This window comes from Canis aureus, chromosome 35 (assembly GCF_053574225.1).
Source record: "Canis aureus isolate CA01 chromosome 35, VMU_Caureus_v.1.0, whole genome shotgun sequence".
Classification (NCBI taxonomy): domain Eukaryota; kingdom Metazoa; phylum Chordata; class Mammalia; order Carnivora; family Canidae; genus Canis; species Canis aureus.
The window spans coordinates 124587-145785 of NC_135645.1; the positions used below are offsets into that span (position 1 = coordinate 124587).

Consider the following 21199-nt stretch of genomic DNA (forward strand, 5'->3'; position numbering starts at 1 on the left):
TGGTATGAGGCTTACAATCTTTGTTCATTTGTTGGTTTGTTCATTTCCTTCCCTTATTTTTTCGGATCAGTCTTATTTTTTGTCTCTTTTCTTCTTTCCTTACTTTTTTCCCCTTCTTTCCTTCTTATTCTTTGGAAACAGGGTTATAGTTTTTGTCTGTTTCCATTTTTGTTCCTTTTCTAGTCTTGGATCAGGCTTTTTTTTTTTAATTTTCTTTTCAAATCAATAAACAGACCAAAGCACACCAAGTCAGAGATCCAAACACTCCCCACTATAAACAAGAATGAACTCCAAAGAGAACAGACTGATGGGAAAGGGCCATGAAAACACAACAGCAGAGTACACACAGCATACACTAGAAACACTTTCTGAAGTTTTTGTCTTTTTTCCTTTTCTTTTTTTCTTTTCTGGACAGATGATGACAAGACGGAGAAATTCACCCCAAAAGAAAGAATAGGAAGTAGTAGTCACAGCCAGATATTTAATCAAAATGAATATAACTAAGATATCTGAACTAAAATCTAAAACAGGGTAGCCTGGGTGGCTCAGCAGTTTAGCACTGCCTTCAGCCCAGGGCCTGATCCTGGAGTCCCGAGATCAAGTCCCACATCGTCTCCCTGCGAGGAGCCTGCTTCTCCCGCTGCCTGTGTCTCTGCCTCTCTCTCTCTCAATCCGTGTCTTTCATGAATAAATAAATAAAATCTTTTAAAAAAAAATCTAAAGCATCTATTACAAAGATACTAGCTGGGCTTGAAAAAAGCATAGAAGACACTAGAAAATCCCTTACTATACAGATAAAAGAAGTAAAATCTAGTCAGTCCAAAATTAAAAATGCTATAGCCAAGATGCAGTTCCAAGTGGAGGCCATAAAAATGAGGATGAACAAAGCCATGATACAGAAAATAAAATTATGGAACATAATGAAGCTGAAAAGAAGAGGGAAAGAAAACTATTAGATCACGAAGGCAGACATAGGGAACTCAGCAATTCCAAAAAGCGAAATAATATCTGTATTTATAGGGGTCCTGAAGAATGGGAGAAGAGGGTAGAAAGTTTACTTGAGCAAATTACAGCTGAGAACATCCCTAATCTGAGTAAGGAAAGAGGCATTCAACTCAAGAGGCACAAAGAATTCCCCTAAATCAAGAAAAATAGGTCAACTACCTCCACATATTAGTGAAACTTGCAAATTACAAAGATATGAAGAGAAAATCCTGAAAGCAGCTCAGGACAAGAGGTCCTAAACCTAAAAGGGTAGAAACACAAGGCTGGCAGCAGACCTATTCACAGAGACCTAGAAGACCAGACCATATACTGGCATGATATTCAACAAGCTGAATGGGAAAAATATGCAGCCAAGAATACTTTATCCAGCAAGTCTTCATTCAGAATAGAAGGAAAGATAAAGAGTTTCTAAGACAAACAAAAACTAAAGGAACTTGTCTACACTATACCAGCCCTGCAAGAAACATTAAAGACCCTTTGAGTGGAAAGAGAGGCCAAAAGTAACAAAGACCAGAAAGGAACAGATACACTCTACAAAAATAGTGACATAACATTTAATACAATGGCACTAAATTCTTATCTTTCAATAATTACTTTGAATGTAAATGGACTAAATGCTCCAATCAAAAGATATAGGGTATCAAAATGGATTTAAAAAAAACAAAAACAGGGATCCCTGGGTGGCGCAGCGGTTTGGCACCTGCCTTTGGCCCAGGGCGCGATCCTGGAGACCCAGGATCGAATCCCACGTCAGGCTCCCGGTGCATGGAGCCTGCTTCTCCCTCTGCCTGTGTCTCTGCCTCTCTCTCTCTCTCTCACTGTGTGCCTATCATAAAAAAATAAAAAAATAAAAAAATAAAATAAAATAAAATAAAATAATAAAATAAAATAAAATAAAATAAAATAAAAATAAAAATAAAAATAAAAAAAAAAAAACAAGACCCATCAATATGCTGCTTACGAGACCCATTTTAGACCCAAAGACAGCTCCAGATTGAAAGTGAGGGGGTGGAGAACCATTTATCATTCTAATGAACATCAAAAGAAAGCTAAAGTAGCCACCCTTATATTAGATAAATTACATTTTAAAACAAAGACTGTGGGATCCCTGGGTGGTGCAGCGGTTTGGCGCCTGCCTTTGGCCCAGGGCGCGATCCTGGAGACCCGGGATCGAATCCCACGTCGGGCTCCCGGTGCATGGGGCCTGCTTCTCCCTCTGCCTGTGTCTCTGCCTCTCTCTCTCTCTCTCTGTGACTATCATAAATAAATAAAAAATTAAAAAAAATAAAATAAAACAAAGACTGTAATAAGAGATGAAGGAGGAAACTAATGTCATAATAAAAGGTCTATCCAATTAGATCCAATAATTGCTGGGGATCCCTGAGTGGCTCAGCAGTTTAGCATCTGCCTTTGGTCCAGGGCGTGATCCTGCGGTCCTGGGATCGAGTCCCATATCAGGCTCCTTGCGTGGAGCCTGCTTCTCCCTCTGCCTGTGTCTCTGCCTCTCTCTTTCTCCTTCTGTGTCTCTTGTGAATGGAGAAACAAAATCTCAAAAAAAAAAAAAAAAAAAATCCAATCATTGCAAATATGTATGCCCCTAATTTAGAAGCAACCAAGTACATAAATCAATTAATAACAAAATTAGAGAAATTCATTGATAATAAAATAATAGTAGAGGACTTTAACCCTACTCACAGCAATGGACAAATCATCTAAGCAGCAGATCAACAAGGAAATAAGTGCTTTCCTTATTTGATTAAGGAAATTTCCTTATTTCCTTATTATAACACACTGGACCTGATGGACTTATTAGCAGGTATATTCAGAACATTTCATCCCAAAGCACCAGAATACATATCCTCCTCAAGTGCACATAGAACAGTCTCCAGAATAGACCACTTACTGGGTCACAAATCAGGACTCAACCAATACAAAAGACTGAGATCATACCACACATATTTTCAGACCCCAATGTTATGAAACTTGAAGTCAATCACAAGAAAAAATTTGCAAGGACCACAAATATATGGAGGCTAAAGAACATCCTACTAAAGAAAGAATGGGTCAACCAAGAAATTAAAGAAGAATTTAAAAATATATGGGAGCAAATGAAACACGACAGTTCAAAGCCTTTGGGAGGTAGCAAAGGTGTCCCTACGAGAGAGGGATATAGCAATACAAACCTTTCTCAAGAAACAAGAAAAATCTCAAATACACAAACTAGACTCACACCCAAAAAAAGCTGGAAAAAGAACAGCAAATAAAGCCTAAACCTAGCAGAAGAGAAATAATAAAGATTAGACCAGATGTCAATGATAAAAAACAACAACAAAAGAAAATAGTAGAACAGATCAACAAAACTAGGAGCTGGTTTTTTAAAAGAATTAACAAGACTGATAAATCCCTTGCCATATTTATCAAAAAGAAAAGAGAAAGGATCCAAATAAATAAAATCATGAATGAAAGAGGAGAGATCACAACCATCACCAAAGAAATACAAACTACCACAAGAGAATATGATGAGCAATTATGTCAACAAATTAGGCAATCTATAAGAAACAGACAAATTCCTAAAAACATATGAACTACCAAAACTGAAACAGGAAGAAATACAAAACCTGAACACACCCATAATCACAAAAAAATTGAATCAATAATCAAAAATCATCCAACAAACAAGAGTCCAGGGCAGATGGCTTCCCAGGGGTAATTCTACCCAACATTTAAAGAAGACTTAGGGATCCCTGGGTGGCGCAGCAGTTTGGCGCCTGCCTTTGGCCCAGGGCGCGATCCTGGAGACCCGGGATCGAGTCCCAGTCCCACGTTGGGCTCCCGGTGCATGGAGACTGCTTCTCCCTCTGCCTGTGTCTCTGCCTCTCTCTCTCTCTCTCTCTGTGACTATCATAAATTTAAAAAATAAAAAAAAATAAAAATAAAATAAAGAAGACTTAATACCTATTCTTCTGAAAGATTCCAAAAAATAGATCTGGAAGGGAAACCTCCAAACTCATTCTAGGAGGCCAGTATTTCGTTGATCCCAAAACTAGACAAAGACCCCACTAAAAAAAAGAATTACAGACCAATACCTCTGATGAACACAGATGCAAAACTTCTCACCAAGATACTAGCTAACAGGATCCAACAGTACATTAAAGGGATTATTCACCACAACCAACTGGGATTTATTCCTGGGTTGCAGGGATGGTTTAACATCTGCAAATCAACTAATGTGATACACAACATTAATAAAAGGACCATATGATCCTCTCAATAGATGCAGAGAAAGCATTCGATAAAGTACACCACCCTTTCTTGATTAAAAAAATAACAACCTCCACAACATAGGGATAGATGGAATATACTTCATCATAAAAGCCATACACAAAAGACCACAGTGAATATGCTCCTCAAGGGAAAAACCTGAGAGCTTTTTCCCCTAAGATCAGGAATATGACAAGGATGTCCACTCTCTCTGTTATTCAACATAGTACTAGAAGTCCAAGCCTCAGCAGTCAGACAGCAAAAAGAAATAAAAGGCATTCAAATCAGCAAAGAAGTCAAATTCTCACTCTTCACAGATGACATGATACTCTGTGTGGAAAACCCAAAGGATTTCAGCAAAAAATTGCTAGAACTGATTCAGGAAAATTCAGCAAGGTGGCAGGATATCAAATCAATGCACAGAAGTCTGTTGCACTCTCATGGACTAACAATGAAGCAGCAGAAAGAGAGATCAAGGAATCAATCCTATTCTCAATTGTACCAAAAACCGTAAGATACCCAGGAATAAACCTAACCAAAGAGTTTGTAAGAGATATGTACTCTGAAAACTACAGAACATTTATGAAAAAAATTGAGGAAGACACAATGAAATGAAAAAACATTCTATGCTTGTGGATTAGAAGAACAAATACCGTTAAAATGTCTATACTATCCAAAGCAATCTACACATTCAATGCAATCCCTATAAAAATACCACCAGCATTTTTCACAGAGCTGAAACTAACAATCCTACAATTTGTGTGGAACCAGAAAAGACCCCAAATAGCCAAAAGAATGTTGAAAAAGAAAACCAAAGCTGGAAGCATCACAATTCCGGACTTCAAGCTCTACTACAAAGCTGTAATCATCAAGCCTGTATAGCACTGGCACAACAACCAGACACATAAATCAATGGAACAGAATGGAGTACCCAGAAATGGACCCTCAACTCTGGTCAACTAATCTTCAACAAAGCAGGAAAGAATATACAACGGAAAAAAGTCTCCTCAACAAAGGATGTTGGGAAAACTGGACAGCCACATGCAGAAGAAAGAAACTGGACCACTCACGCCATACACAAAAATAAATTCAAAATGAATGAAAGACCTAAATATGAGACAGGAATTGATCAAAATCCCAGCCTTTTTGACCCCAGCTGCAGCAGTGTCTTGCTAGACACATCTTCAGAAACAAGGGAAACAAAAGCAAAAATGAACTATCTTGGGACGTCATCAAGATAAAAGACTTTGCAAGGCAAGGAAACAGTCAACAAAACTAAAAGGCAACCTACAGAATGGAAGAAGATAATCACGAATGACATTATCAGATAAAGGGCTAGTATTCAAAACCTATAAAGAACTTATCAAACTCAACACCCAAAAAAAAAATCCAGACGTGAAATGGGCAGGAGACATGAACAGACACTTCTCCAAAGACATACAAAAGGCGCCTGGGTGGCTCAGTCCGTTAGCATCTGCCTTTGGCTCAGGTCACAATCCCAGGGTCCTGGGATCGAGCCCCGCATCCAGCTCCTAGCTCAGCAAGGAGTCTGCTTCTCCGTTTCTCCACTCTCCTCCCTGTTCACGCTCTCTCTCCCTCTCTCAAATACATAAAATCTTTAAAAAAAAAAAAAAAAATGGCTAAGAGACACACAAACAAATGCTCAGTATCACTCGGCATCAGAGAAATACAAATCAAAACCACAATGATATCACCTCACACCAGTAAGAATGGTTAAAATTAACAACTCTGGAAACAACAGATGTTGGCGAAGGAGGATGAGTGGAAAGGGGAACCCTCTTACAACTGCTGGTGGGAATGCAAACTGGTGCAGCCGCTCTGGGAAACAGTATTAAGGTTCATAAAAAGGTGAAAATAGGACAGCCGGGTGGCTCAGCGGTTTAGCGCCGCCTACAGCCCAGTGCGTGATCCTGGAGTCCCGGGATCGAGTCCCACGTTAGACTCCCTGCATGGAGACTGCTTCTCCCTCTGCCTGTGTCTCTGCTTCTCTCTCTCTCTCTCTGTGTCTCTCATGAATAAATAAATACAATCTTAAAAAAAAAAAAAAAAGGTGAAAATAGAGCTACCCTACAACCTAGCAATTGCACTGATATTTATCCAAAGGATACAAAACAACAGGGGCACATGCAACCCAGTATTTATAGCAGCAATTTCCCCAATAGCCAAAATATGGAAAGATCCCGGATGTCCATTGACAGATGAATGGATCAAGATATGGTTATATTTACAATGAAATGTTAGCCATCAAAAAGAATGAAATCTTGCCATTTGCAATGATGTGAATGAAACTAGAGGGTATTATGCTAAGTGAAATAAGTCAGTCAAAGAAAGATAAATACCATATGATTTCACTCCTATTTAAGAAACAGATGAACATGGGGGTAAGGGAAGGAAAAAATAAGATAAAAACGAAAGGGAGGGAAAGAGACTCCATTATAGGAAAAACTTGGGGTTATTGGAGGGGAGGTCGGTGAGGGGCATTAAGGAGGCACTTGATGTAATAAGCAGGGTTGTTGTTTTTTTTTTAATTTAAATTCAATTTGCCAACATATACTACAACACCCAACACCCTCCTCACTGCCTGTCACCCAGTTACCCCATTCCCCCCACCCACCTTTCCTTCCGCAACCCTGTGTTTGTTCCAGAGTTAGGAGTCTCTCGTGGTTTGTCTCCCTCTGTAATTTTCCCTACTCAGTTCCCTTCCTTTCCCTTATAATCCCTTTCACTATTTATTATATTCCACGTATAAGTGAGACCATATGATGATTGTCCTTCTCCGATTGACTTATTTCACTCAGCATAATACCCTCCAAGTCCATCCATGTCAAAGCAAATGGTGGGTGTTCATGTCTTCTGATGGCTGAGTGATATTCCACTGTGTATATAGACCACAGCTTCTTTATCCATCATCTGTCGATGGACACCGAGGCTCCTTCCACAGTTTGGCTATTGTGGACACTGGTGTTGTGAACACTGGGGTGCAGGTGTCCCAGTGTTTCATTGCATCTATATCTTTGGGGTAAATACCCAGCCCAGTAGTTCAATTGCTGGGTCATAGGGTAGCTCTAAGCACTGGGTGTTATGTGCAACTGATGAATCACTAAATTCTACCCCTGAAACTAATACTATAATACTATATGTTAATTAAATTGAATTTAAATTAAAAAAGTAAAAAGTATATGGAGCTCAGATATGAATATGATAAGTAGAACCGCTGGATCGAATACACACTGATGTATAAAGATTTGAGTTTAGTGTTTCAGACTGAACATTTACGGTTAAGATACTACTATCCTAACTGCTTGAAATTTAATTTAAAAACATTTATTTCTGGTGAAATTAATTCCAACAAAAACTTGTATTAAATACACATATACCAAGAAAAAATAAACTAATTTGACTTAAAAATGAAGCAAGCAACCAATGGGAAAATTAAGTGGAAGAGAACTGTGTCCAATTAGCCAACCGTATACAAAATAAGACATATTTTAACATCTCTGAAATTGAGATGGATCTTATATGGCATGGATCACATCACATAATAGTAGTGTTTGGTTATGTGGAAACATTCCATTGATATTTTGTGGTAAGATCAAGCATCAAGGCATCTCAGAGTCAACAAAACATGCTACCATACAAACTTAATTACAAAACCAGTGTTGTTGTTGTTGTTGAAGACCCACAAACAGGACACTAAATCTACTGAAAATCTGTTCAGCTGGAGAGAAGTTTTAAACAACAAAGATGATCCATCCTATTTTGCTTTACTCTTGTAAATTATTCTCTGTGGGCCTTTTGCAAATTAAATTTAACAAATATTTACTTTGGGCTATCAGAAGATGGCCAAACACTAACCTAGCCATTCATCCTCCTCCCTTTCAAAACATTAATACACACACACACACACACACACAAAAGAAAGAAATAAACCTACAGAAGCAAACAAAGTTAGAAAAGGAAAAGGATTTCAAATATAAAAGTAAAAGGTAAAGTGAAACATGTTGATGGATGGAAGAAAAAGTACCCAGAATAAAAAGCAGACATTCAGGAGAGGTACATTTCTTAACAGCCAGAATAGTGGAACTAAGCACAAAAACAAAAAAACAAAATCAAGGGTCACTGTCTAGAGAGAGAACTACCTACCTGAGAGGAGGAAGGGCTGCTAATGTGAGGGTCGGCACTCCAGAACGCAGCTCTGCCTGGGCAGGCACAGTAGGAGCAGGTGAGGAGAGGAACCTAAAAGGCTAACCCCGCAACTCTGGACGAAGGCACACATGCTCAAGAGACCTCACCTTCAGTACACAGGGAGCTCCCCCTGGTCAGCCTTCCCTCTCCGGGGAGACACAACTCCGGAAAACAGACTAACTCGCTACCGTCAGGAGAAAAACCTGACTGCAGCTACTGAGAATTATCAAATCAAACCTTCAATCTTACATACAGAAGTACCACAAAGATGTATAATGAAAACCCAAAGCATGAAGGAAAAAGACCAAGCGTAGGGAGGGGAAAAAGAAAACTGGCCCAGAGAAAATAATTCAGAAGCCAGAAGGAACTTCAAAAACAAACTTATTATTGCTGTGAAATGGTAACAGAAAACATAGCAAGCACTCAAAATCATCAACATCAAAACAAATAAAAAGCTATAAACAAATTTATGTGTTTGTATACATGTGTGTAAGAACACAGAAGTAGAAAATGGAGACAAAAGTACACTGAACACACAGGGCTATATTTTTCACTCACGATCAACAAATTGTTGCTGCTAAAGATCATCTTACTGACTCGGGCTTACTGCCCCAAGTCAGGGATAGCTGGTTTCTGTTATAAACATAAAGCAGGTACCTGAGCAGATCATCCTCTTTTATAAAGGTGTTTGAGTTAATTTAACTAAAACAGACACTTTTTTACACAATTATAAATCTTTTTCCAGTGACATATCTTTAGAAATTACACAGTTCCCTTTATGGTATGAGATAAACCTGTTATTAAAACACCTAGCAGAAAAAAAAATCTCCTTCTGTAAGGTAATTTTTACAACTATTTTCCTTAAAGTTACATGTGCTTCAAAATATTGAACTTACCCATCCAATGGCTTCAAACATTTTCAGATCAAGTGGATCACCAGAAAGCACTCCTTCAATCTTTGTGAGTGAATGACAAGTAGCCATACAAGCAACAAACTGAGACTTTACCAGTACCTCATTGCAAACATTTTCTTCTGGCAAAAGAAAACTAAATAGAAAATGCACTGAATTAGATTCATAAATCCCAAGACAATAAATATTTCAACCACACTCCAGTTTCATAAATATTAATAGAAATAAAATGTTATCATTTCTGCATGTATTATTTTCACTATAGTTTTTAGCATTCAAAAATATTTCCCTCTATGTAAATTATACATAACTAAAATACTATATTATCTAAGATTGTGAATAAGTATGCCAGACAAACCAATATAGAAAATACTAGATACCAAATTAAAACTTCTGCCTGAGGGCATATGATAGGTAAGAATACATAAAATCTCTTTTGTAAAAACACAAAATGAACGTGTAACACGTAATGTTTTAAATGTGAAATGGAGCTCATAAGCAAGAAAAGGAAATTTTCAAATGCCAGAAATGGAAGGAGAAGAAAACCAGGAGCGTGAACCTGCATGATGCTGACTGCCGAAGGAAAAGGAAGAAGGCAAGGGAACCATCTCAGTACCCTAAGGCCCCAGGCTTTAATCCCCTCACAGGAACAGAACACAGAGATCTGGCCAGATACGAAGTAGGGAGTTCAAACTGAAAGGATCTCTTTCACCCAAGACAGCCAGTCCTCTTGAAGAGCATCCTTGGAAAAGGAATATACTAAATAAAAGAATGGAGCATCTCAGAAAAAGAACATACTAAAAATAATTTACCTACAGATCCAAAGGCAAACTACCTTTTCCCCCAAAGTTCTGAAAAAGTTAGTATCTGTATCATATTTACAATGTACTAGGCACAGTTCTAGTAACTTTACACGTATGTGACTCATGTCCTCTTTACACCATAGAAGAGGTTTTATTATCCCCATTTTATAGATAAGGAAACGGAAACAGAGAGTGAGAAGTAAGTTGCCACGGTTACACAGAGCATTAAGTGACAGAGCAAGGATTCAAACACAGGAGGTCTGGCCTTAGGGCCTGAACTCTGAACCACTATACCACTCAGGATAGGATCTGGGTTTGAATACGTGCTACTCCAAGTCCAGAAATCCTCAGGTTATGAAAGTAACATTGAAGCTCATGTGGCACCACTACCACCACTCTCGGCCAAGCACAAACTCTCCAGAGAGGAGTTCCCACAGCACAGCCACAAAGAAATCTTACAGAAAGATCCTGCTAAGCCTAAGTCCATAATTTAAACATGCACTGGAAAACATTCCCATGACTCAACAGACACAACAAGACAGAATTAGAATCCCATAAATTTGAGATAATAGAATGGCAATCTGGAAGAATGCAAAAAGAGGCACTTTTAAATTAAAGACTTAGACAAAGAACAAGACACCACGGGGGGAGAGGAGGAGATGTGACTTGGAAAGAACCAAAGGCAGTTTCTTGTCTAACCGATGGTCAGGATTCCCAGATGAAGAAAACAGAGTGTGGAAAAGATCATAACAGAGTGGGGAAAAAAGCTCCTATTTTTCCAGAATTTATGAAAAGCATGCGTCTTTGGAATCAAGAAGCAAATGAGTCCTGCACAAGTAAAAAGAAACTGCAGAAATCAAGGATAAGGGAGTATTCTTAAAACAACAATAAGGAAAGGAGTCAGGAGAAATGTAATCACACCGTCAAAGCGCTGAGAACAGCTGACACCCTGGATAGATATGCAACTACACCGTCCTTCAAAAGTGACAGCAAAATGGAAGAATCACTAACAAATGTAGCTGCAGAAGAGGGCAATGCAGTCCAGGGATGTGGGGCAGAAGCAGCAGTGGTTAGCAAAGATAGTCCTAAACCTAGGGAAATCTCAGCCTGCGGATGGTATAAAACCCAAGTCCTAATCCTAAAATATTGTGTAACAAATACATCTAAATAAGGGTGGGGAATAATCAAGAAAGTACTCTATAGTCCACGGGTTTCCTGGGGGTTTAGAAACCCAATAAAAATACCCATGAACTTTAGACTCTAAATATGATCACTAATAATTTAAGGACAAGCAGTAAAAGATTAAAATGAATAAATTCTGAGAAAATGTGTGAAAATATGGAAGAGAAATTGAGAAAATGTGTGTGTGTACTGGAGCGAAGAATGGCAGAAATAATTTCCAATATAACTGAAATTACAAATGTGAGCACAACGGCACAGAAAGATTAAAAAGCAAAGCGATGGAAAAGACTACACACTCGGCAAACATTAGACCAAAAAAAGCTGCGATGTGTAACTATAAAATATAAGACGAAACGGAACTGAAGGCAGGATGCATTAGGAGGAAGACATAAGATCACAATGTGACATTCTATTGGATAAGATATAACAACTCTGAAATCACATGAACCACACAATATTCTCTCCAACTGTAAACCCTAAATCCCACAGACTTCTGAAAGGAAAAAAAAAATGACACAAACACAACTACTAAGCCATTAAAAGACAACAAAAACATAAAGACGAGATACACCGTTGGAATATTTTTGCAATGCATAGTACTGAAAAAGATTACCACCTGAACAAAATAAAAACGACGAACACAACCAAAAGTTCTGTCAATATATAAACTGACAATATACAGAAGAATGTTAAATAACAATCCTTCCTAAAATGTGAAAGTAAGATCAGCTTATCAAGTAACAAGGGAACTGCAAGAGCCACAATGAAAGACCGTTTTGAATCTATCCATGTGGCAAAAATGAGAAGTCTGACAATCACTTACAGGGCGGTATCACTTAGTAACTAGGCAGTCCCTACTAAACCTGTAGCCATGCAGGTGCTATATAACCCAGCACAGACATCTTCAAGAAGCTAGTTTACTGAAACTCAATCACATGTTCACAAGATGTGTATAACAATTGGAAGGGGACATGAAGAAAAAAATAAAACTGCTCCCTAGAATATATATTATGGTTTAATCCCATCATGGAATACTACACAATACTTAAGATTATGAAAGCAGCAAAAACACATAAACAATATATCAGTCACATATGTTTATTTACAGATAGGTCTTGTTTACAGACAGATGTAGAAAAAATATAAAAACATGCAAAGGTAATAGAACACAACTTCAGAATGATGGTAGGAACAGATTAAGACTTTAGCACTATCTGCAATATTTAAATCTCTTAAACGAGACCTGAAACAATTATGGCAAAAGGTCAACTGCTTAATCTTGGTGTTGGGTACACAGCTGTCATATTACTTTCTATATGTTTTAATGTTTCATATATTAAGACATCTAAGAAGTAATAAATATCAAATCTAGCTAATATTTACCGTGTATTTTCCACTCGTTGAATCCCCCAAAGATCTAAACCATCTTCAGTAAGAGTTCCAGTCTTTAAAAAAAAAAAAAGCACACATGTACAAAGTATGAATAATGCTTCCAAAAAACAGAAATCACAAAAAGTTATGCTACATATACATAATAAAATAGGATACAGCTGTCAACAAAGGAAACTAGTAAGATCTCTGTATATTGATGAGGAATAACTTCCAGGAAATAATTAAAGTTAGGGAAAGGGTGCAAAACACCCTTCTTCCATTATGGTTCCTCTACGGGCAGGAGGAACATACTTATAGAACCATATGTTTATGTGTTTGTATTATCAAAAAAACAGTCGAGCAATACACCAATTAATCTACCAATCACTAAAGGCCTACCTAGGAAGGAGACAGCAGGACAGAAGGAGCCAAAAAGAGAAGAGGAAAAAGTTAAATGATATCAGGAGGAAGCAACTGGCTAAATCCAGGATGCAAATGACCTGGTTTCTTCAATAAGATGATTCCGGACAAAGGGCAAAAAAAAGCAACTGCTATAGTCAATTTGTAACCAATGCAATCGTTATTTGGTTTCTGACAGAAAAAACAAATTGCAAAATTTGAGACACTTTTTGTGACATACAGGGAAATCTGAATATGAACTGGGTATTAGATAATACTAAAGAATTGTTAATTTTGTTAAGTGGAGTAAGATAATGGTATTGCAGTAATCTTCTAGAGATAAAACAGAGGTACATGGAGTGAAAGCATGTCTGATGCTGCCACCTTCAAAACGAAGGAAGCAGTTAAAGTAAGACTGACAAGATGCCTACGTCTTAAAGCTGAGTGAGGACTTTTCATATTTGTATCTTTTCTCCACTTTTGTGACTGCTGAAAAATTTTAATAGTAGTATCTCCCCAAAAGGCATAAGCGAAATTTTCTAAACAGAGAAGTATGAAATGTAGTCATGGGGTATAATTATTTTTTTAAAGTAATCTGTACACCCAACATGGGGCTTGAACTCAAACCCCAAGATCAAGAGTCGCACACTCTACCAACTAAGCCAGCTACAGACCCCAGGACAGGACAAAAAAAAAAAAAAAAAAAAAAAAACGACTCACATTTTTTTCCCCTCAATAATGAAAATGCAAAAAAAATCACATATCTATCATATTGGTTACCAAGTAGAGCTTGATGGGAGGTTTTCTGGCCAATGTTTAATTCTCAAAATAAAACTTTTAAGAAAACTAATTCCAGGAGAAGGAAGGAAAACCCTTTGTTTAAGAAGCAAGGAACACTGCACACAGGTACATCATTTGTCATCAGTGACCTTCATAATTTTGAATCATATTCAATAAAATCATACAGCAAACTTTCAACTAAGCGGATATACCAATAAAATTCCAGTAAATACATCGGTATGGAGCTTACTCTGTTAAAAACATGAAAGATCAGATAAGTCTTTACTACTACTCTAAAGCATAATTCTGGATGTGAATGATTAGACAATTGCAGATTTGAGCAAATAAGCAATATCTAAGCATTAAAAATTGAAAAAGCAGTGAGAAGAAATATATATAAATGATGCATGTGCCAAGAAAGTTGAAAAAAGGAGTATTAGAGGAACATTAAATAATGTGTGCAAATTGGTTGATAGAGAACACATTCAGAAAACCTCAATCTAAATATTTAAAAGCTACAGAAGTAACCTTTGAGAATGATTATGAAACTGAACCAACCTTGTCAAAGCAAACAAGATTCAGCTGTCCACAGATATTTATCCTTTGGGGACTAATACAGAAAATACCAATTTTTTTCAATCTTCTTTGGGCATACACAATACCAGCAGTCATCGCAGCAGGAAGTGCAGGTGGCACAGTAATGGTAATGATATCCAGAGACTCAATAATTATTACCCCAATTTCTACCTACAATTAACAGAAAAATAAATGTCAGATCCCTCCCCCTATCAAATATTTAATAATACAATGTGGGTATTTCTCCAGTAAAGAATCCATAAACTGTTTTCAATTTTATAAGCGTGTATATAGTTATATCCATCAACCATTTACAATTCTTTTCCCTTCAGAAAACAGTAAGTTCAGTGAGCTGTCAATGGACTGTGGAATGAAAATTATTTTTAAAGGAAATTTTCGGGATATCTGAGTGGCTCAGCGGTTGAGCATCTGCCTTTGGCTCAGGGCCTGAATCCGGATCGCGGGATCGAGTCCCACATCAGGCTCCTTGCATGGAGCCTGTTTCTCCCTCTGCCTGTGTCTCTGCCTCTTTTTCTGTGTCTCTCATGAATAAATAAATATTTAAAAATAAGTAAATAATAAAGGAAATTTTCTTTTGAAGAGCTCTACATGTGTCACAGGCTACACACTTCAAAGTTCAATAAACGTCTGCAGATACTCTTATCAGAACAAGCACCATATTATGCCCATCTCTAAAGGGCATAATATGAAAAGAAATCTGACAAGGTCTCTTAGAAGAATCTTCGAGTAAGTAATCACAAATAACTGTATATTCCAGAAGTTAAGAGAAAATAAAGTTTTTGGGGAGTATGTAGTTGCCCCTCCCTTTTTTAGGTCACAAGAGAGCAAGAAAAAGCCCACCTAGCCCAGAGCTGTCCCAAAGAACTTTCTGCTATGATGAAAATGTTCTATATTTGTACATTATAAAATAAGTCTCATATAGCTAACTTAAGTTAGATCAAAAGTTTAGCTCTTCATTCTCATTAGCCACATTTCAAATCCTCAGAAGCCACATGCCATCATTAAGACTCAACCCTTATTAAAAGTTCCATGTACATACCTTATTTAAAATGCTATTGATAATAGTGTAGATAAACCCAATGCCAGCCACTGCCACAAGACACAGTAGAAACAAGTAGGCATCTCTGTAGAGTTTAAAATCAGTTGGTTTGGGATATAGTATAGAGCGAACAAGCTGTCCTTTGGAAGTGCTAAATCCTTTTAAAAATTTAAAGAAGAAAATGACTGTATTTTTGTAAGAAAATGAGAATTATCCCAAAAACAGAACTGCTTTTCAAACATTCAGTACACATCAAATATGCTAACCATGCAAGAAGAAATGAAATGTTTTATACCTGTTCTAACTACTACAGCCTTGACAAGTTCTCCAGTGTAGAAACGAGTTTGAATTACAGTAGTCCCACAAAACAAAGTGTGTCGTTTATGTATTTCTGGACTATAGAATTCATCTCCCATTCCTTTTATGTCCACTGAAGGATTTGGCAAATTAGTCTTTGTCACTGGAACACTCTCACCTTTAAAATTTTAAAAATCGTAAATTAAAGCACAGAAATCATTATCAAACACACAATCTTGAATTGTTAAATAACCTAGATGTTATACTGTTCCAACAGTTCCCTTTTTTTTTCTTTTTTTAATTTTTATTTATTTATGATAGTCACACAGAGAGAGAGAGGCAGAGACACGGGCAGACGGAGAAGCAGGCTCCATGCACTGGGAGCCCGACATGGGACTTGATCCCAGGTCTCCAGGATCACGCCCTGGGCCAAAGGCAGGCGCCAAACCACTGCGCCACCCAGGGATCCCTCAACAGTTCCTAAGAGTTCTCATATGTGGATAACAAAGCTTATTCAATTAGCTTTCTTTCTACCAATTTCCTTGCTCAAATACATTGTCTTGTCTCCCACACTAATTCCTGGAAGTGAGCTGTGAGTTAAAGTAATAATCTGGAAATCATTTTGTCCAGTTTCCGATAAAAATATCAAGTAGTTGCTACAGCCCCAACATCTGTTCACTTGTCCCCAAAAACTGAACTGAAAAGAAAAGCACTCCGCAACCTCAAACACACAAAGATGTGAGGACCTACTCCTAACCCCCACTATACATACATACACACACAGAAGACAAAAGCCATCTAGGAAAGAGAGTAAATACAGAATATGGTAGTTCTCTCAAACAACAACAAACTGCCAAATTCTTTTCAATATTAAGCATTCACATCTCTTGTTTCAAAGATAGCAAGTATGTGAGAATATTTGTGTGACTGTTTTAAGACAAAACTCCTAGCAGTTTGAAAACATATGGATGGCAATCACTTCCTTCCAGATTAACTCTGACAAAAAATAAAGAAAATGTGATAAAAAGATATCAAGTTCTACCTTCAGATTAAGAATTTCCAAAAGGAAGTCATTTCATAGTCTACTTCCCCCTAGTTTAAGCAAAATAAAAAATCTTTACTCCCACTTTTTACATATCAAATAGGGAAGTATATATGCTGCCATCCTCTGTAGGCAAAGAATTTATTTCCTCTTCCCTGACTAAAATACTCCCTTCATAGCAAAAGTAGTATGCCAAAATATAGAGTGACACCAGCATAATGATTTAGTATCACAACTGAGTATAATGAGAAACTTGGTCCCTTCAAAAAGAAAAAAAAAGTATCTTCGTTATCCATGACATTCTGAGAATACAAACAATACAGTTTTATAGTTATAGATACAAGACAGTTTTTTAAATTAGTTTAATCAGTAACTACTTAATCCCAATATCATAAACAACTGATCTGATTGTTACTCATTTAGTTTACCTGTTAACATGCTTTCATTTACAATGCAAGTACCATTAATAAGAACCGCATCACAAGGCATGACTGTCCCGTTCAATGGAATGACCATAACATCTCCTGGCACAAGGTCTGTAGAAAAGATCTCTTCTATTTCTGGATTTAAAGAAAGAAAAAGAGAAGTCTGTATATCCCTTAACTTGAAATAAAAATACAGTAAATAAAAGATCTGCAGTAAATAAAAGGTCACCTCACCTCAATACTAAGTTAAATATATAATGTAGTTAAACAGGACAATGTCAATACATGAAAGTAAGACAAAAAAAGATTATTATGGCTTAGGCTAACAACGCATAATGTTTAAGTATATCAGGTAGTTTGTCTCCTGATAGGACGCCAGCTACACACACACAAGTGATGCCGAGTCCCCTCTGACCAAGCAGCCTCTTAGAAAAACAGTGAGTCCACAAAGGAGATTCCCCGCAACAGTTAAATAAGCTCAAATTTCTCTAACTCCTTGGAAACAGTAGAAAGCATTGAAAATTTTAGTGTACTTTCTTTTTTTTTAATTTTATTTATTTATTTGAGATAGAGAGCATGTGGGCATGGGCAAGGAGGGGGCAGAGGGAGGAGAAGCAGGCTCCTCTGGGAGGGAGCCCCAAGCAGGGCTCGATCCCAGGACTCCAAGATCATGACCTGAGCTAGTGGCAAATGCTTAACCAACCGAGCCACCCAGGTGCCCCAGTGCACTTTTTTTTAACAGAAATTTTTTACACTATTCTTTTTCTCACTGCCACTATTTACGACTCCTAACATTTCAATGCCTTCAACATTCCTAAAATAGTCCTAATATTTTACATCTATTTTAAATAAATTTACAAAATAAATTAAACATTTATCTAGTTCATTATTTCCTTAGAAATCTGTACATTTAAAAACAGAAACTTGTGCATTACATTCAATTTAGCTAAACCCTTTTTAGATCTTTCTAAAAAGATCTAAAGATCTTTTAAAAGATCTTTCCAAGTAAAAGGAGGTTTTTGTTAAGACTGCCTTACGTTTAGACTCTGAATTCCTTCCCTCCCTGAGGTTTTAATACTATGCTCAGAAAAGAGATCTGAAAAAAAAAAAAAAGAAAAAAGAAAAGAGATCTGCTAGTTTGTAAACAAAGACAAGTAAAGAGAAAACTATTGTTTGTGATGTTAGTCTGTAAGACAAAACTCTTCCTTTCCTAAGCTATGAGGAAACAACTTCTAAAGAATTGTAGTGATATTAAGCACATAGTCGGCATAATAATTTTCATTTTTAAATAAACTTAACTCTTTCAAAGCTTTAATGCCACTTGAAAGTCTCCTCCTCTCAGGTATACCAGGAAACTAAATACCAATGACTTGGCAGCCTTTACAAAGGAGGTAAGGAAGACACACATTAGATGCAATGTCCTAGCATCCCCAGTGTCTTCCGCAGAGCAGGAAGAGGATGAGCACCAAAGGAGAAGATAGATACTCCCCACTAAAGCTGCAAGTGACCAGGAAGCACAAGGAAGGAATCACCTGCCAGGCCAAACAGTGTTTATGCTCAGATGTAGTGTACTGAGCCGAGGGACTGGAGGCTGATTTGGTATTCTCAATTAATCAAAATAGCTACTATAGCTACTACCTCCAAGGCCCATGCTGCTGTGCCGTCTCTTTATGTCCTTTACACTTCCTTCAATACTGCATCAGACGAACTAACATATCTAAAATGTTATCCTTTCCTACAGTACTGCTTGTCCTACAGTGGTCCTAATTTAATTAAATGGCACCCACGTCCATCCCTCGAGCCTGACACTGCTCTAACACCTCGCATCCGATGAATTGCTAAATCCTGTCCAATGGCCACATTTAAGTATCTTTCAGCTCAATCCTGTTTTTCTCCATCTCCACAACCCTCATACCTTGATCCATTTCAGGTCTTCAACATTATTCTCCTCTAAACCCATCTAAAGGGACACCTGGGTGGCTCAGTGGTTGAGTGTCTGCCTTCAGCTCAGGGCATGATCCCAGGGTCACAGGATCGAGTTCCACCCACATTGGACTCCCTACATGGAGCCTGCTTCTCCCTCTGCCTGTGTCTCTGTCTCTGTCTCTCTGTCTCTTCCTCTCTCTCTCTGTGTCTCTCATGAATAAATAAATAAAATTTTTTAAGTTGATTTAATTTTAAAAAATTGATCTAAACACACAGCCAGAATAATTTTTGCAAAAAGGCAAACATCAGATTACTAGCCTGCTTAAAAACCCTTCAATGGCTTTCCATTGCCTTTTGGAATGAGACCAAATTCCTAAATGTACCTTAGATGGCCATCATCTAGTTGCTGCACCTGCCACACTGAATTCCTTTCTCTTATTACAATGACTGAGCTACCTTTCATTTCCAGAAGACTGAGCACTTAGAACCCTCTCCTCTCCCTCTTTCACCCCTCCCCTTCACCTACCTCTTACCTAATTCAACCACTTAAAAATATTTTTCCCAATAGCCATCCCTGACACCTACAGTAAATGAGCTCTAATATCTAAATCTCCTGATCCCTCCATAGATAGCATTTGTCACACTTTCTTGTTACTAGTTATCATCTGCCTTTCCAACTGGACTGAAGTTCAGTGATGACAAGCACTGTGTCCATATTGGTAACCACTGCATCTCCAGAGCCTACCACAGTACTTGTCACATAGTAGAATAAGAAAAATACAATTTTACAGGAATGAATCTGAAACAACATCAGAGGAGTACAAATCCAAATACTTATTTTTATTTCTTAAAAAATGAATGTACAAGGTGGCACCTGGTTGGCTCAAGTCAGTCAAGCATCTGACTTCGACTCAAAGTCCTGGGACAGAGCCCGGGTGCGGCTGCCAGCTCAGTGAGTTCATTTCCCTTTCCCTCTGCCCTTCCCCCAACTTGTGAATGTGTGCAAGTAAATATATGAAATCTTTAAAAAAAAAAAAAAAACGAATGTATATGTATAATACATTGGTCTTGCTTTAGTTATTAGTGCTAATGGGTATCTTACTTGGTTTATTTTTCCAAGAGTTACCTTAAGTACTTACCTTCATTCACTCTGCAAACTGAAACTCTCACAGTACTGTGAGCTGCAACCATGTCATGCAACATAATATATTGCTGAAATTTAAAAAAAAATGTAAAAACTCCTTAATATAAGCCTATTCTTCAAGATATTAAAAAGCAAATGTGATATAAAATAAGGGAAGTTAATATGGCAAATGCATATTACTTTGCCGTTAAAAATGTCAAGACTAAAAGATTCAAAGATTATTCGAGGATTAGCACTTTAATGAAAGTCCTGAAAAGAGTGCAATAACTCTTCCAGTATTCCAGCTTGTGATAAGCATGTATAGATCCCTATGCCCTCTAACCAGTCCAGTGGTAGTCTAACTCTAAAAAGCACCTGCCTTCCCCATTCTCGAAAAAAGAGGGAAAGGAGTACATATTCATATAACAAAAAAAATAACTATATTAAGTATTACTTTGTACCAAATACTATCATACACACCTTACATAATACTACAAAATACACAATGTGAAAGCTGTTAATAAATTGGACTTACCTTTCTAATGGAATAGAGAGAGCTTACAATTGACACTATAGACATAATCACAATGGCTAGAGCATAATAATAGTATTCATCAGTACTCCATAGTATAACACTGAAGAGCTGGAAAATGTAAAATGGGTTGAGAACCTAAAAAACAAGATTTTTAAGTCAAAATGAATGAGGTCTTTATAACTATACAGATGTTCCATCTTTTCATTTAAGAAATAATTAACAAGATATTTAGAGGATACCCCCTGTAATAACCTAGGGCAACACGTACTACCGAAAGAGTAGGGCAAGATATTAGCA

At 37.3% G+C, this 21199-nt stretch overlaps 1 protein-coding gene across 8 annotated transcripts in view; it reads right to left on the reverse strand.

The window, feature by feature from the left end:
- ATP13A3 (ATPase 13A3) overlaps positions 1-21199 on the reverse strand; it is a 97216-nt gene that overhangs the window by 40063 nt on the left and 35954 nt on the right. For all 8 annotated transcript variants that reach the window (XM_077884068.1, XM_077884061.1, XM_077884062.1 and 5 more), the window contains 8 exons: positions 20903-21037; positions 20384-20456; positions 17322-17453; positions 15850-16029; positions 15555-15712; positions 14477-14665; positions 12752-12813; positions 9369-9519 (listed from right to left, as the gene is read on the reverse strand). In XM_077884068.1, coding sequence (XP_077740194.1) covers positions 9369-9519; positions 12752-12813; positions 14477-14665; positions 15555-15712; positions 15850-16029; positions 17322-17453; positions 20384-20456; positions 20903-21037 — 1080 coding nt within the window. The remainder of the gene's footprint in view (positions 1-9368; positions 9520-12751; positions 12814-14476; positions 14666-15554; positions 15713-15849; positions 16030-17321; positions 17454-20383; positions 20457-20902; positions 21038-21199) is intronic.